General features: G+C 32.2%; 2 protein-coding genes across 3 annotated transcripts; one reads left to right on the forward strand and one right to left on the reverse strand.

The window, feature by feature from the left end:
- Positions 1-259: 259 nt before the first annotated feature.
- LOC134259059 (isatin hydrolase-like) lies at positions 260-5,803 on the reverse strand. Its single transcript, XM_062741659.1, has 3 exons — positions 5,581-5,803; positions 1,425-1,595; positions 260-983 (listed from the first exon to the last, which is right to left on the reverse strand). Exons 1-3 carry the CDS (start codon positions 5,757-5,759, stop codon positions 473-475), a joined length of 861 nt encoding a protein of 286 aa, XP_062597643.1. The 5' UTR covers positions 5,760-5,803; the 3' UTR covers positions 260-472.
- Positions 5,804-11,879: 6,076 nt separating this feature from the next.
- LOC134259067 (carbohydrate sulfotransferase 11-like) lies at positions 11,880-17,774 on the forward strand. Of its 2 annotated transcripts, none has more exons than XM_062741669.1 (5): positions 11,880-11,931; positions 12,978-13,155; positions 13,574-13,715; positions 14,235-14,275; positions 14,439-17,774. In XM_062741669.1, the coding sequence occupies exons 3-5, from the start codon at positions 13,604-13,606 to the stop codon at positions 15,375-15,377; spliced, it is 1,092 nt and encodes a 363-aa protein (XP_062597653.1). In that variant the 5' UTR covers positions 11,880-11,931; positions 12,978-13,155; positions 13,574-13,603; the 3' UTR covers positions 15,378-17,774. The 2 variants fall into 2 exon arrangements, with proteins under 2 accessions (XP_062597653.1, XP_062597654.1); XM_062741670.1 differs by having other exon boundaries at positions 13,582-13,715.
- The last annotated feature ends 828 nt before the right edge of the window (positions 17,775-18,602 follow it).

An 18,602-nucleotide genomic window follows, 5' to 3' on the forward strand; every position in this document is an offset into this window, starting at 1 on the left:
CGTCTTGAATTGATGTTACAAGTGCAAGATTCAAAATACTAACATGTCAATTCTTCAGTTTGAGAGAAAGGATGTGCAATTAAAAAAAATACAGGGCTTAATTTTTATTGAAACTGTACCTTGCTCTTTCAAAGTTTCAGTTCCGTAGGATTACTGTGGGCGTGAACGGTCAAGAGGGGATACTCATTTCTCTAGGGCAATAGATCCTACCTGAAATTTGCAGGGATCCAATTCTATTTTTAGATTGGTCACTGTTCGTTATATTCACCCTTTACATTCAAAATTTGAAGCGCATTGTATGGATTCTATAATTTTAGGAACTGAGTACTTCAGTTTATCAATATTATGAACTACTTCCTCCACTGGAAGAGAAACAAGTTAATGGGGTAATCAAGTTTTAAGAAATGTACATTATTGACTATACAAACAATCTAAATGTTCAAGGAAGTATATATATTAAAAAGCTTAAATTCTAGAATTTGATAATAAGAGGGATGATGAAAAAACACGTGTAGAACATGGAGCTTGTAGCTGTAGATGCTGCGTTTGTTTTGTCGGGATCGTCATCATATGTCCCGAAAAGACGCGCAGGTCCACCACTTCCGTCATAAATCTTGATAACCGGAACGTAAATAGTGCTTCCGCTTTCTGGAATGTTATCCAGATTGGCAACATTCTCAATCCCTACCACGTTATTTTTCCCCATGATCAAGTGACAGGGTAATGTTTTGGACTGTCCATAATCGGTAGAGGGCGTGTCCACTCCAATAGCGTTGACCTGTCGCTTGTTTATCAGCCACGTGACAGCTTCCTCGTGCCAGCTAGGAAAATGAAATGTAGAAGAATCCAGAAGCTGCATGGTTCCCCATACCAGAGTATTGTTTAAGTACTTTTGAGTCCAACCCGAGTTCATTATAACTACGGAATGCCTGGGAATTTCTCCATATTTTTCTTCGTATTTCAAAAGATCATCTGTGGAAACTCTATAAAGACAGAAAATCATTTATTAAAAATCCTCCCTAGTTTCGGCGTATTGCAAAAAGCAATACTTACACGTTATGTAAAATTTTCAGTTTGTTTGAATTAGCCTACCAAATGTTACAACTATGCAATATTTGTGTACACTTTTCGTACTTGTAATTCTGACATGTTCAAGCATATTTAAAAATTCAACCTTTCTTACAATAAAAATGCTTTCTTTTGTGATCAGAACGGAAAATAAAGTTGCAGTCCTTGCTGGAAAAATACATAATCCACGTATGAGCAAGCTTAATGGTTTATGAAATTTAAAGATGTGGGTCGAGCAGCAAGGCATGTACAAGTAAAATCTATGTTATCCCCTTGAGAAGGCATGTTATCCCCTTTGATTTGATTAAGGGTTCACCAAAAATAATGGTACTGACTACTGGTTAGTGGTTATATACCTGTAATCTGGATTGCTCTCGACCTTGGCTTTAACATTTATTATAACTCCAGGTCCATATAATTTTTCAATCGGGATTTGATGCGTCCTCCAAGTGCCCTTGAACGTATGAACTGGGGCGTCTACATGAGTGCCCATATGCTCTGGCATTGCGATGTGATTGTTTTCTAGCCTAAAAAATATATAAATAAAGACTTTTTGTACATAATAATATTGTTATCCTTTCGTAAGAATGAATTTAATATTATAGAACTGAAAACTATGCCCGCATCATAATTTTATCATTACAGTCAATATAATTAATACCGGTGAAAATGTGAATGTGAGGTTTTAATATACACATTCTTATAAAACTGCTATAATCGTATGTAAACTCAATCATTTGTGTTTTTGAGGAAAACATTACTCGAGCCTTCGTGTCTTGATTTATTAATAAAAAACAAATCAAAGATCTTCCAGGAAAAAAAATATTGAAAATTCTTTAATTTATTGAGTTTTAAGGTTTCATCAAAGGTCAACATGTCCAAAATTTTTTTTTACAATAGCTCCAAAACAATTTGAGGTTTTACCTTAAAACTTTTACAGTTTATAAATATATCATTGTTTTACAGATAGAAAGTATCACTTAAAAACAAGTATTTAAAAAAATTATCGAGACAAAAATATCAAAAAATTCGCATATTTACATGCTTATCGATGAAGGGCAAGTTGGACGAGAATGGTCTCTGAAAGGATGTTATTGAAAGCGTGGCATGGCTGTATAAAGACAAGATCCCTTAAAATTCGCCATTTGCAATGTACTTTTGATATCAAATCTTAACATTTGGACAAAATACACGGGGAAAAACAACTTTCTAGAGGCTATCGAAGTCCTACTTGCCCTTCAAGTTATTAGTAAGCATATTATGTTTCTGCAATGAAAACTTTCACTAAAACTACGGAATTCATTAGGTGTATTTTTTTTTTAAATATAGGTTTTTTATTTAAAGAATTTTTCTTGATCAATATTTTTTTAAGTATTTGTTATCCAGTGGCATTTTCTGTCTGTTAATCAATGATATATTTATTAAATGTAAAAGTTTCAACTTTAAAAACCGCATAGTTTTGGAGCTATTGTAAAAATGAATTTTTGGACAAGTTTATCTTTGGTGAACCTTTGAAGAAAGAAAGGAGAATCTCGAATGGTTACATGAAATGTAAATTTATTATTGAATCGTGCAAAGTAAGATAATCTTTAATTAATTTTCAATATTTTCTATCCAGAGTTGTCGTTCCCGCTACGTTACCACACACAATTCTGTCGTTATAAATTCTTGAAAAATTCTTGGAAAATTTTTAATCGACGAAAAATGTTGTTTTTTTTGTTGTTTTTTTTAACGTTTTTAATCATATGATATTCCTTATCGGTTTATAGGATTTATAATCAATTATTTATCCTTATAAATTACTCTTCAAAATGGTTCCATTAAAAATTTATAATGAATAAATGAACAGCTTCTATCAGTACTGTCCATATCATATTAGATATTTGTCTAGTTCATTATAAATCACATGTAACTGTTAACATGTCCATGACGTTAATGTGTACAATTTTCAACTTTTCATTGCACTGACATACAAAGTGTCGGGGGGCTTTAGTGAAATTAAAACAGTCTTAAAATCTCATTTGTACGACGGCGTATTCGTGCCATATTGACAATGTAGAGAAAATTTTTCAAAATCGTTTGTACGATTTTTAAAATCGTTTAAACGATTTAGAAAATCGTTCGAACGATTAAGAAAATCGTCTGTACGTTTTTTAAAAATCGTTTGAACGATTTAGAAAATTGTTTGAACGATTAAGAAAATTGTTTGAACGTTTTTTTAAAATCGTTTGAACGATTTCTTAAAATCGTTTGAACGATTTTTTAAACCGTTTGTACGATTTTTAAAAATCGTTTGTACAATTTTTTTGAAATCGTTTGTACGATTAAGAAAATGGTTTGTACGATTTAGAAAATCGTTTGTACGATTGTTATTTCTTGTTATTACAAGTAGAAGAAGCGTAGTAGTAGAAAACCTTGCACAAGTAGGACAACGTATCCACGCATAGTTTTAATGAATGACACGATGAAAAATTGATCAAGGGATATTTCAAGATGGGTTTCATTTTTTTGGAAATTGCACAGATCCTTTCGCAAACTCACCGAGTCTTTGTTATAGTGAACGAACATTGAAAAGGACAACAGCTAAGTTGGGACTGTTCAGATGTAAGAACAACTCCGACATATAGGGGATGTTGCCCTTTTCATTGAGGAAACAATTGAGTCATGTGGTCAATTGCATTGATACAGCTGGTTGTACTGGAAAGCTATTATGGCAGGAATTACGTTTCTAAAGAAGATATTCGATGTCTTCTTTCTATACAAGATCCAGAGGGAGAGTGTTTAAGTGAAAGAAACAGACTAAGACGAAGATTGTACACTAACAAAGGTCCAAATTACGTATGGCAGCGCACGAAGATGGATTATACAATTATACAAGTGATCATAAAAACAATGTGAATGTAATTGTGATATGATGGTTTACTAATTATAAGATTACAACAATATTCATAGAGTTTAATTAGCAAGATACAATAAGTGTTTCTGTACCTGTGTTAGTCAGCGGCGAAGGGATTTCTTTATACAATATCTTTACCAGGTTTCTTATTCAGTACGCTTCTCTTCCGAATTAGAAGAAGAAAATAATCGTACAAACGATTTACTAAATCGTACAAACGATTTAACAAATCGTACAAACGACTTAACAAATCGTACAAACGATTTAACAAATCGTTCAAACGTGGTTTTTTTTTTATTTTCTCTACATTGTCAATATGGCACGAATACGCCGTCGTACTTTTGCCCTCATATAGGAGATAGAAAGCTTAAAATCGCATTTACACTCTGATTCATACATGTAGGCTATATAACACTTTGTGTGAATCTACTAGCAAAAAAAAAAATCAAAGAATAATTTTTTTGCTGTTTTGACAACTGCCATATATATATTTGTTTGTTTCCAAGAATTTGTGATTATATACACCTTGATAATTGACACTGAATTAAATTGAGAGGTAAATTTGTATCATGGAAATTTGAACTTATTTATTTTGGTTTAGAATTGTGAACAATGGTAAACTCAGAGACCAGGAATCTGACCGTAACACAATTGTTGAAGTGATCTTGTTATTATCGAGGTACTTATAAAAGTCCGTCATCCGGAGAAATGTCGGTCTCAAATCTAGGGCAGCTGGTCAGTCTGACACGAACGCCTGTTTGTAAATCTTGATGTTAGAAAAAATGTATAAATGTTATCAAACAAGTAATTTACACGGCACACAGATTAACCCCATTGCCCCCCCCCCCCCTTTCGCCCCTCAAAAAAGAGAAAGAAAATGAAAAGAACATTTTTAGATCAGTCTATTATAACATGTATAATATTTAAAATTAGCAATATTATTTCTGTTCACATATACGTAGTAATAAAACAAAAAAATGAAATTTTACGTGCCGTATTTGCTATAAAAAATAATTTGATGCTGGAATGGGGGACAATGACAAATGAATGTAATAATTTATGCTACATTGAAGAAATGCAGCTTCAATCATTTTTCGTACAAATATAAAATAAATAGGGTTTGTTAATTAAGCGTTATCAATTTCTCAATCATAAAGTACATGAAACCTTTAGAAAAAATGAAACAGCAATAAGAGTTTTTCTTTATAGTGTTCCTATGACGGATCTTTATAGTCGCTGCCCTATAAATCAATTTTTCAGAATATTTTACGTAACTTTTAAAAACTAATATACAATTTGTTCTGTGTACCAACTGTGTACGGTTCATTCGAATTTTTAGTAACTTCTAAAATGGTTCATACACCTGTCTTGAAATTTATTCGGGAATGTCCCGGATTGAGAAAAACCCATCTGATTTATAATGTAATTTGATCATTTACAGCTTTGTAGTTGCAACTTTGGAGACAATTATTTCAGGTCTTCTTCTTAGAACATTTTCATGCAGGGTTGGCACTACCGGGGAAGAATTTTTTAGGGGCATGTCTAAAGAGTAATTTCACATAAATCAGCAGAGCTATTTCATATAACCCCCCCCCCGGACCTGGGTTGCGTCTTACCAGATATTGAAGGGTGCATAGAATCCCCGATGAAGTTTGGTAAAATTATACGGCGGGTTGACTGGCCAGCTGACGGCGTTATCGTCTTGTTGATGAGACAAGTCCACGATTCTGGGAGCCGAGTACATTGGACGAACCGCCGTAAGGAGGAGAACACTGAAATATAGAACTGTATCCATTTTGTCCAAAGGTAGCTGTTGACACTGACAAGGGCTTCGCTCTGTTTAACAATGAATGTATTTATCCCCCTAGGCAACAACAGAAACTAAATGACATTCATTCTATATTCCTTCACTCTATCTTTATTTAAGGACAGATGATACAAACAAATTTTTTCTTTGAAAAAGATTTAATATCATGTCACAAGTTTAGAAAAGTGGATGGTTCTTAGAATTTTTTCTCCGAAGAACTGGAAAATGAAATAGATTTGGAAAATATTAGTAATATTTCAATGAAAAAACGAATATAGACAAATCACATTCAGTAAAGGTTTACAGGTAAAAATAAATTTCAGAATATGTTATCCTGGCGTTAAAAGTGTAATATGAACCTTAGAAAAATATACCAAGCCAGGTGAATTTTAAGAGGAAGATCGAAATTACAAAAAATTGGCAATATCACATAGGCTGATTTTTACCATTTAGCTTTTCCTAATAAAATTCACCTGGCTCGGTATATTTTTCTTAAGTTTATATTACACTTTTAGCGCCAAGATAACATATTCTGAAATTTATTTTCACCTGTAAACCTTTACTGAATGTGATTTGTCTATATTTGTGTTTTCATTGAAATATTACTAATATTTTCCGAGTCTTTTTCATAATCCAGTTCTTCGGAGAAAAAAAATCTCAGAACCATCCACTTTTCTAAACTTGTGACATGATATTTAATCTTTTTCAAAGAAAAAATTTGTTTGTATCATCTGTCCTTAAGGTAGGATTCTTCTCTGGTTTCTGACTAGATGGAATATTCAAAGTGCATTTGTTGATATGTTTTATATATTTAGATGAAAGAGATTTAAAAGACCATATTTTTCTCTCCTTATCACAGTTAAACAACTTTAAATAAAAATGGTAAACTGTGTTTGAAAACCAGCAGGGACTATATTTTTGGCGGAATGGTGGCGTATGAAAATATCTTCTTTTCTGCCTCTCAAAATCATTATAGAACATTGAATTTAGTTATAATTTTTACGCAATCAAAGACTAGACGAAATTTTCAATTGTTAGTTAAATTAATAATAAGGGACTAAAGTTTCAAAATATATCAAATAAATAAGATTTTTCACACATACTAGAACTATGCTGGCTTTTAAATGCTTCAATTCTAAGTACAGATCTGAGCCAAAAATCCGTAGAAAGTGTTATTTCTCTCTCAGTAAACGATCAAAACTTTTAGTTTTTGTATCATTTTCTATCTTTATGTGACAACTTCACTATATGTGAAAATTGGAAAAAGCTGAATATAGATAACACATAAAAATAACTTATAAATCCTGAAAATTTAAGAAAAGTAGAGGAAATTCGGATTAGCATATATCCATTTTATTTAAATTATCCATGTCAATTTGGTAATATCATCTTATAGGCCCTATATGGCAGTATCTTTTTATGCAAAAAGAAAAAACATTCAATATTTTGAATTACAAGTAGGGGTCGCATGCTTGGAAACAGTATTTTTTTATTCTTAATGTACAGGAAAAAGGTAATGACCTTGACCTGACCTTGCCTCTAATATTAAACGGTCAAATTGAATATCACTGATACCATCACTTAGTGATATTGTCCTCTTGATTCTGTGAAAATTTCATTAATTTTTAAATACAAGAAATGTGAGAAGAATCCTACCTTAATTCCGAAGGCAGTTGCATGATTAAAGATTGCAAATTCATTCATTCTGAAAACTAGAGGTACTGTGTGCACTGAGCTCACTATATTATACCCCCTCGTCCCATACGATTATAATGGTAAAGTCTATATGTTTTGTCTGGGAGACCCAGAATAAGTGTCAGATCAAGAAGTAAAGTAGGAGCCACACAATGTCTGTAATAATGAATACTTAAGAAATGAATTTAATTTTTGAAGATTCATGAGGTTATGAACTACGACGCTTCACGCCGGCATATTTCATGAAGCGCATTAGCGCTTCATGATAAATAAGCCGGCGTTAAGCGTTGTAGTTCATATACCTCATGAATCTTCAAAAATTAAGCTCATTTCTTATATTAATTTTACATTATTTTCTGATGACTTGCCATAAACTTACGCCATTCAACTGTCATTTTTAAAGCAAAACAGTGTGCACTATATTTTTTGACGTCAAATGTGGTATTATGATGTAACAATGGAGTTATTTATGCTTTTTCTTGGTACTCCATGAGAAAATGAACTGTATTTTATTTTAATTGTAAAGAATCGTAGGGGAAATTTATTGGAAATGTAAATATATGTAATTGAAAGTACCATTAAACTGTACTTAGTGGTATAGGAGGAGTTGCAGATAAGAGATGGGTATTCTCCAATATTATAGAAAAAATGGCAGTCTCCAAGTTTTGCCATGGAAACACGTTAACCGATGTAAGTTTCAGATCAAAAAGTAAAATAGGAGGTGCACATAGGTACTATGTAACACAGATTATGTGAAAGTCTAATTAAACATCCAATGGTATAAGAGTAGTCGCGGATGAGAGAAGGGTACCCAAAGCGTAACAGACGGATCGACGGACGAACAGACGGATTCAGCCATCACGTACTTTACATCCTCTTGCTTTTCAAGCGGGGGTTTAAAAATGGAATTAAACAGAAATATCAAAAGCATAGTTGGACAGATCGAGATCCAAAATACAACGTATCACTATGCAATTACGACGGCGTAATAGTGCCATTTTAACAATGTAGAAATTTTTTTTTAAATCGTTTGAACGATTTAGTAAATCGTTTGTACGATTTAGTATATCGTGTGTACGATTTAATAAATCGTTTGTACAATTTAGTAAATCGTTTGTACGATTTAATAAATCGTTTGTACAATTTAATAAATCGTTTGTACAATTTGTTTGTTAAATCGTTTGTACAATTTATTAAATCTTTTATACAATTTATTAAATCGTTTGTACGATTTAATAAATCGTTTGTACAATTTAGTAAATCGTTTGTACAATTTAATAAATCGTTTGTACAATTTGTTTGTTAAATCGTTCGTACAATTTATTAAATGTTTGTACAATTTAACAGAAATATCAAAAGCATAGATTTAATAAATCGTTTGTACGATTTAAGTTTGTACAATTTAGTAAATCGTTTGTACAATTTACTAAATCGTTTTTACTATTTATTAAATCGTTTTTACTATTTATTAAATCGTACAAACGATTTTAAAAAAAATTCTACATTGTTAAAATGGCACTAATACGCCGTCGTAATGCAATATAGCAGTTAGCTGCAGATTTATTGCGCACAAAAAAGTGCGCTGTTTCTCTATTTATTTCTCCGTGCTTTTTAACCACCATCTCAAAATATTACTAAACGTATGTTCTAACCTATTCTTTTACTATTTCTACAACAAAACATTCCTTATAACTGTACTTATAAATAGCCCTCTTGGGCCTGAAATGCAAAAACATCGGAATTTTTGCAATGTTCATTGCCATTTTGGACGACAAGATTATTCGGCCAAACTCACATCTTGCAGATATAAAATATGAGAGTATATAATTGATAGGAGTCGAAGAAATGAATTGAGCTTTTGTACAGTTGAGAAAATAATAATAGAAACGATATGAAATAAATTTTTTATCCAATCAAATACAGCGTTACAAACAAAATTAAATTATAATTGATAGGAGTCGAAGAAATGAATCGAGCTTTTGTACAGTTGAGAAAATAATAGAAAGTAATTAAAAAAAAAAACAAAAAACAAAAAAACGAGCGCAACTCTTTGTGCCAAATGAGTATAATTTCTTCTATGGATGGCATTGTAGCTCTCTTGTCATTGATCCAATTTTTTTTTCAGACCAGCGAGGAACAGATCTGCAGGTATAAATGTACATGTACAAATATGTACGTGTACCAGTTGGTGGACACTAAAATTTAACAGATATATCGCCTTTTGATGCATCTTATAATATTGTAAACAAGTTTGTCGCACTTCTAAGGCTATATATAGTGATGTTAATTTTTAATGTGCATCAAGAAGTACATTTACCACTGTATTGCATGATTTAAAACCTACGTGAAATCTTTGCAGTTCTATTAACAACTTCATCAACTTTGTGAACTAACTTCAGAGTTCTGTGGGCGGCGGAAAGGATAACGACATTTCCAAGAAATAAAAAAAATAACGAAAAACATAATGAAATACAAGACAGACAGCTCAAAATAAATTGAAAAGATAAAAAAAACACAACAACCCAAAATTGAAGAGAATAGATGACGAGCAAAATACAGTCGTTATTTAACGCTAGTTGGCACGCGTCTTTAATTTATGTAATTTTATATATTTACATTTCCAATAAATTTCCCCTATGATTCTTTACAAAATAAAATGCAGTATATTTTCTCATGCACTACATTAGGTATGTATCACGAATATAAGCATGAATATCTCCATTGTAATTGTTTAACGTCCCTCTCGAGAATTTTTCACTCATATAGAGATGCCACCATTTGCCGGTGGAAAACTGCAAATTTTGCCTTATACTCGTCACTTAGGGCCATTGAGCAGGGAGGGATCTTTTTCGTGCCAGCACCTACAGCGACACGGGACCTCGGTTTATACGGTCTCATCCGAAGGACCGCAAAAAAAGATAATTATAATACATGCAAATAATTCATTAAGTAAATCGTCTACAATACAGTATGCAATTACTTCATATATTTAATTTGTTTGACATTTCCAGAGAAAAATTCAGCAACGAAAATGTTATCACTTTTGTCTATGCACAAACCATATGGAAATTCCAAATCAGAGTTATCTATGAAACGAAGGAACTGTCCATCCATGTCTAGGATGTGGATATAATTATGATCACGGTCTGATATAAGTACATGTATCTAACACTGACTGTCTGTTGCGATACCGGATGGCCAAAAATGGCTTTTTCAGAGAAGAAGAAAAGTGACCAGTGTATCTGAACCTGAGTTCACCACACTGATTGACCACCACTACGGCACCAGCGTCAAGATCAGACACACAGATATCCAGGTTTGTTTTCACTGTCTTTTTAAGAAAACTTTTAATGTTAAAACATTTAATTAAACCATTACATGCTGGACTTGTCCAAATTTCCCTTTCATTAATGAAGGCAACACAGCAGAGGAAGTTATCAATGACATACCCAGTATTTATTTAATTGACAAGTTTCGGCCTTTTCATTAGCTTCTTGCAATTGGTTTCCGTTTCCGATTTCTTCAATTTGGAGCCCCGTTCTTCTTTTCTGATAGACATGGGTGTTAGAGTTCCAAATAATTTGTAAACCTCTTCCCAGACCCTGTTTACATTTTGAGTACTAAATTTTGGTATTGATACAAGTACATCACCCAGTGGTGGAAGGTTTCTGAATTCGTCTATTTTGGACACGTATTCCAAAGTCAGGGTCACTTCATTTGATTTCTCAATTTTCTTCATTGTAAGCAGTGTTTGATCAATGTCAAACTGTATCTGTTCCATTTCACTTAAGTTCTCCTTAATACACACAAAAGGAAAGAAGTAAAGCTAAAACAAGGTATAATTTAAACACATATATTTGTAAGTACAGGTACATGTACATGTAACTAAAAGAACCTATGACCTTTAAATTTGCCTTTAATTAATTCTAAACTGCATGAAAACTTGACTGGTATATACCCTAAAGGCTGCCCCATTTAGACACTTTCCATTACTGGAAATCTTGGCTACAGTGTAATCACTTCCCTCTTTCCATCATCACCATTCTGGGGGGGGGGTGAATAATGAATTTCCCGTGCCCTTGAAATATGGCGTAAATGTGAACTGACAACAGGTCTAATTAATATATAGATAAAAGGAGAAAGCTTCAGGATTTATCACAATGGACTTATAGTTTTTTGGCTTTTAAAACATAATTGTGATTCATGCCGTTTTTCTTTGCGTCTAAAAATTGCGTCAGCTAATTTCAGCGATCTTTTAAATTTTCTATTTTTTTTCATTAAAAATGGGTTCATTCAGATTCCAGACAAACATACTGTAATAAACAAATTACACCATCCTGAAACCAAGAGCATTTGCCCCGAATTAAAATCGGGCTCGAGATTATCTGAAAAAGAACACTTCCGGATCAACAAGGGAAGGGAAAAATGAATGAACTTTCTAAGTTTCTTTAAAAACTGTGAAAAGGTGAGGATTATCATGTAATTTATAGAATTGATTTCAGCCAATTGTTAAAAAACCCTTCTCATTTTTTGTTTTGTAATCGAGATGAATACTGCAAATGGAAGGAACACGTTTTTTTTTTATTTAGGATCTAGGCCCATCACTTGCATCAGTAATATGCCCCTTCACGATAACTGTGGTGTCACTCTTTTACGAGGCAGACTAATAACGTTTGGCGAAGTTTTTGTTGATAGATAATTAAATGACGTCTACATCTACATAGTAGTGTTCCCTCAACCCTTATAACTATACGCTTGCGCTGCGCAAACGGACCACTAAATATTTATCACAATGAAGTATATTATACGTATATAAAACAATAGCTTTTATGTTATATTTTGTCAAAATGTATCATTTTACCCTGCAAGAGTAGTACCACAGTTATAGTGAAAGGGTCTATTGGTAAATTGGCACTAATACAAAAACTGGAAATTCAACCCACTCAACCTGGGACGGCATCCTTAGGTTGATTTTCAATACTTGCGAAGCCAATTTAATAGCAAACTCACAACTTATCAATAGTATAATTCTTTTTAGTACTGTTCAAAACCGTTTTTTAGGTTCATTTGTAAAATATGCAATCTTTTAAAAACATTTTATCAGACTGACAAGATATGTTTTTGTTTACATTTTAAAATCTTGCAAGTCCTGTATCGAAATGCTGACTGGTATTTTCTTTTCAATGATATTGGTAAACACTAGAATCATTGCACTATTTATGAATTGTGAGTTTGACATTTAATTTGCTTCACAAGTATAAAAAATCAAGAAATTCTCAAATCGGCATTTAAATCAAATTGTAAGTATAAAAAAAATCCTCTGGTTGGGAATATTGAAATTTCCAGTTTTCATTAAGGCTCCATTTTGGAAGTTTTCCTGACACAAAAAATATCAAAATTGAAAAAAAAACCTCGAAATCGCCAGACGTTTAGGACTAGTGCCCATCAGGTCATGAAAAGTTTTGATGGCATATGTTCTATATAAAATCTTTTTTTCATTTTATGTTGCAGTAAGGAAGACAAACCTAAATTGGAGTATGCAATCCAAACCAAAAAAGACCAGCACTATGTCGGAATGAAATGGATTAAATGCTAAACATTTTCTTAGTGTGACTTAAGAGTCCATGAGAAGTTTGCTCATGGTCATGTTGGAATTTCTGGAGAAGAAATTAAATGTAGAAGGACAAAGGTATGGCTTAACCTTCTAATCCTGGTTACAAGAATATGTTCTCTGTACATATGAATTTATGATATTAAAATGGTGGATCAATTACCATAGCTTTGAATTTATATCTAAATGATTCCTCCCACTCAAACATTTATGACACATCACAAAAAAATCTATAACTGACCAGCTAAGCATCAACATGATCAAAGTAGAAAATGTTTTCTAAAGAATGCAACAGGGTTCATCTAAAGAAGGAGTAAAAAGAAAAAAAAGTTCATTTATTCATGGGTATTTTTATACTTTGACATATCTCGCTTCAGTCCCAAATGAATACAATTTTTACCTCCATCATTGGAAAACTTCAATCTCAAAACTCTCATATTGTGGTAAAGAATGTACACAGAGTTTAATCAATGTGCCAAAATCTTTTATCTTTCAGCTTGGAAGTGATTGGTCAAAGTTTTAACCAATGAGAGTCAGGATGAAGAAGCTAACCTTAGGAAATTTCGTGCTAGCGGTGCTTTTCTCGCTAGCTGCTCTCTCTGTGTACTCCATGTGGAGCATTCCTGCCATTGAATCAAGTTTGTTGTTAATTAACTTCTAACTACGGACTGTGAGACATTAACAATGCTGAAAGAAATTAAAAGATGACGGAAAGTTTCATTTGTATGCATTTTAATTTATATTCCATTTATCAAATAAGTGGAAATTTTAGCGAGAGGCAAATTTAGCGAATTGTCCCTAAAAATAAGTACATGTATTTTACTTTAAGCAAGTTGTAATTAGTGATTTTCAAATACTCACTTAAGAAGCTATTAGAAATAAAATGCAATAAATTTTGAGCAATATTTAATTTTAGTGATCTCAACACCGTTGCTAATGTTACCGGGTTCACATAGTAACAAGAAAGATTCGATGATGTTCTCAATCTTTTATGTAGCAATAACAAATGTTTGAAATAATTCCAAAAATAAAATCCTTGCTAAAAATTCTGCATATAACATGTATAAGGTATTTATTCCTTAAGTCCACAAAGTTAATAAAGTCTATACAATTGTAGTTTCATTTTAAAAAGAAGAATTCTCCATATCTTTCCACAGGTAGAAAGCTAGTGGCAAGAAAAAACTTCAGGAATGTTCAGGTGATTTTTAAGATACAAAAACTTCCAGCTTGTTTTCAAAGATTTTAAAAGCAGATAATTTTTTCATAAAGATTTTGCATTATATCCATTCATAGAGAAGGAAAAAAGTTGGACATGTAGGAGCACTAAAGTATATTTATGATATTATATTTTGTTTTTTTAGAAAGTCACTTTTTCGCACCCCAATGAACAGCCCCCTGGATCCGGGCTCAAGCAAATCGGAGAAAAAAATTTCGATTACAACCGAAAGGAACGTCTATACAACCTCCGCAAGAAATGCCAGCAAGCGGACGAAGCCAAACTTGTCAAAAAGGACATTCCCGCCAAGAAACTGGGTCACATTATAGTTAATGACCAGTATAAAGTTCTCTACTGTTACATACCAAAGGTTGCCTGCACTAATATGAAGCGGGTGTTCTTGATTCTGACTGGTAAAATGAACAGCACGAACCCACTAGCCCTGAAAAGTAAAGATGTCCATATGGCGTTCGATAAATATCTGACTTACCTGGATTCTTACTCCGAGGAGGAGGTTCAGGAGAAGTTAAAAACGTACAAGAAACTGGTGTTTGTCAGGGAGCCATTAGAAAGACTACTGTCTGCATATCGGAATAAATTCACCGAGAAAAGCCCGTATTTCCATAAGAGGTTTGGAAGGAGGATTATTCGTAGATTTCGAGAAGGATCCAATAAGACCAAAGAAATTTTAGGGAATGATGTTACTTTCTTAGAATTTGTTAAGTATATTACAGATGATGACACTATAGAAAGAGAAGGCTTTAATGAACACTGGGCCCAATATGTATCTCTGTGTCAGCCGTGTTATGTGCAATATGACTTCATAGGAAAATATGAAACCATTGACGAAGATGTGAACTTTGTCTTAAAAGATCTGAAAATTGACCAACTGATTAAATTCCCAAAACGAAATGCCACATACAAGCGATCAAAGACCCAGGATCAGTTGGAGTCGTATTACAAGACAATCCCTAAAGATCTCCTGCAGAGACTGTGGAAGATTTACCACACAGATTACAGCCTCTTTGATTACCCCTACCCAGGGGTCCTGGAGAAATTCCTCGCCCCCCAGGAGGAGGTCTAAGTGCCAAAAACAGGAGGGACGGGAAAATCTTCCACAAATGAGCCAACATTGAATCACCCACTCCATATTATGTTTTCTTCCCCAACATTGAATTACCCACCTTGTATTTATTTTTTTTCCCAGCATTGAATTATCCACCTTGTATGGAGTTTTTTCTCCCAATATTAAATTACCCACCTTATATAAATCTTCTTTTCCATCATTTTAGATTTTATTTACTGCTTTTTTGATTTTGATTTGTTGTTACACGTTACATGTATGTCCCTATTGGAAAGATTTTTTAAAAAGTACACATACCATGGTTTATATGTATTTTTTTATGAAAAGTTTTACTTACTTTGAAATCCAGTTGCTCAGACAATGGCCTATGTGCATTGTATTATTTATGTTAAAAATGAAAACAGACTTTTAAGTAATGATTTACAGTTTGTAATGCATCTAAAAAAAAGTATATTACATGTATTACTTGTCTCAAGTTCAGAGAAAATTTTTGTTTAGTATCTTTTGGTTTCTTTTTTGTTAAGTGAAGGTGAAATTTAAATTTGATATGTAAATGATTGATGGATAATAAATTTTACAGTATGACCATTTAATATAAGTTCAAGGGCAGAAGTAGATTTATTAGCAAGAAGTGAAGGCCAGTTGAGTTTGTTTCTTTTATATATATTGAAATTTTATGTTTGTGAGTCATTTTTTTTTTCCAAAATTTTCACAGCGAACGAAACATTTTTAATGAAAGATAGTCTTCAAGATTTAAAAAAGAAAAGAAAAAATTAATTTTACAAATAATGAAACATTTTGGTTCAACATGTTCAAATATAGCTTAAAATGTTCTTTTCTTTGAGGAGAGCATAAACTTAGATTTGGCTGTAAAATCAAAGTCTGTGTTTTTTTTTTGGTGTTGTAAATGCTTTGTTTAGTTCAATTATTTATAACATGACATGTATAAACAAAAATCTTTGTATAGGTTGTCTAGTCAAGTGAATCTTGTAATGTGAATGTGTTGTCCAAAGAATATTTTTTATTTATACCACATATTTTACAATCTACAAATTTCTATAAGTTTAAAATTATTGTATAAAGTTTTATTTTGTTTGGGACATGATTGATTGTACAAGCATATTTCAAAAGACTGTATTTTTATTTAAATAAAAAACTAGATTTATACATACATATACAAATTGCCTTCATTGTACTGCATATAACATACTCACTGTTGTAATTTTTTTTTACACCAGCAGTTTATCAGTCAGATCATGATAATATGAAGATCTTTCCATTATACAACTTATTGCAGTCCTGCACAGTACTAAGTACTTCCTGTTTAAATGGAAATGTGTTCATTTAGCTGCAAGTTCAATTCACCATCACTATATGCAATAATTCTTTATGGAATCCATTTGTATATCATGCAATATTTTGATTCTTTATATTTTGTTTTTACTGAAAGTATGTACAATGTTTAAATAATCCATATTTTTTGGAGCTATTTTATGAAATCCATGACAAAATATTATAAATAAATGTGATCTTAATTTATTAATAATTTTTCAGGGAACTAGACATCAATTAAAATAATAGCTATTTTTCAACCACGACATAAAATCCCCATGAACCTATATATTTTCCTCGAGCCATGAAATATTATGATTTTATAATAGTCTAAAATACATGTACTAGAAGTTGCATTTTTTAAAATGGTGGTATACATCTTGAATATTGACAATTTTTATATCCTTTTATTGTTAAAACCAATATGTGACATGTATGAATCTCTGACATCAGAATTCTGAGTGGTCAACAAATTGCCCACCAGATCCACTGTATATAAAATACATGTATATGATTTTCCTAGCCATAAATCATTATTATTTGGTAAAGAATAAATCAAAATAATGTAAAGGTCTTATATCTAATACAATGTAATGCATTTTGAGACAGAACTCTTCCATTTCAGGTGGTTTATATAGTCTATAAAGTATGATCATCACCCCAAATTTTCTTAATGAAGCTCTGAAATATTACTTTTATTTATTTTTAAAAAGGATAATGTATACATTTTGATTTCCTAAAAATTAGGACAACATTTTTTTTTCTTAAAACTGATTATGATAAATAATCCAATCATTGACTTTTGCTCCCTACTCAAGTTGTGTATTTATTCTTTATTCTTTAAGATTTTTATTTTTCAATATTGTCTTCTTCAAAGAAGCTTTTTGCATGAGTATAATTTATGAATTGTTCTTATTTTTCTTTGATATACATGTGTACTATTGATCTTCATTTCCACTGTACACTGAATGTACTCTCTTTTATTTACTTATATTTACTTGTAAGATCACATTATTCTTCAAATGTTTATTTTACTTCACTGGTCAATAAACATTTATTGCATTGTTTCTTCCTTCTTGATTTTGGTTTGCAAGTACTCATGTACTGATGTGGAATGTAAATAACAAAAAATTGTACCATTAAAATGTCAACTTGCTGAAACCCTTACACTTACTGTTTATAAGTTAAGTGTGGCCAATGTTTTTTTTTTATACCCCCGCTCCGAAGGAGAGGGGGTATACTGTTTTACCCTTGTGTGTCTGTCTGTCTGTCTGTGTGTCCGTCCGTCCGTAACAAATTTTCGTCGCAGTTTTCTCAGCAACTACTCATCATAGATGCTTGAAATTTTAACACAATCTTCTCTGAGGCATGTCATATGGTGGGATACATTTTTGCTAAAATCCGATATCAACTTCCTGTTTCTGCGTCTGTCCGTTTCATACATAACAAATTTTTGTCGCAGTTTTCTCAGCAACTACTCATCATAGATGCTTGAAAAATTTTAACATAATCTTCTCTAAGGTATGTCATATGTTGGGATACATTTTTGTTCAAATCGGATATCAACTTCCTGTTTGTCTTTGCATCTGTCCGTTTCATACATAACAAATCTTCGTCGCAGTTTTCTCATTAGCTATTCATAGCGGATGCTTGAAATTTTATTGCACTCTTTGTTGAGGCATGCCATATGGTGGGATTAATTTTGATATGAATCTGATGTCAACTTCATATTTTTCTGTGCATCTGCCTGTAATTGAACTTGTGTATATTAACATGATAGTGCTTATTTACATCAGAGCGAAGGTATTACTAGTGAGCATTGGCTCACAGATTTCTTGTTCATTAAAATAGAGCTACAGCAAACTCCAAGGTCAAGGTAAAAAACAAATGGTG

The sequence above is a fragment of the Saccostrea cucullata genome, unplaced genomic scaffold (assembly GCF_032062105.1).
Source record: "Saccostrea cucullata isolate Sc308-1 unplaced genomic scaffold, CSIRO_AGI_Scuc_v1 ctg810, whole genome shotgun sequence".
Classification (NCBI taxonomy): Eukaryota; Metazoa; Mollusca; class Bivalvia; order Ostreida; family Ostreidae; genus Saccostrea; species Saccostrea cuccullata.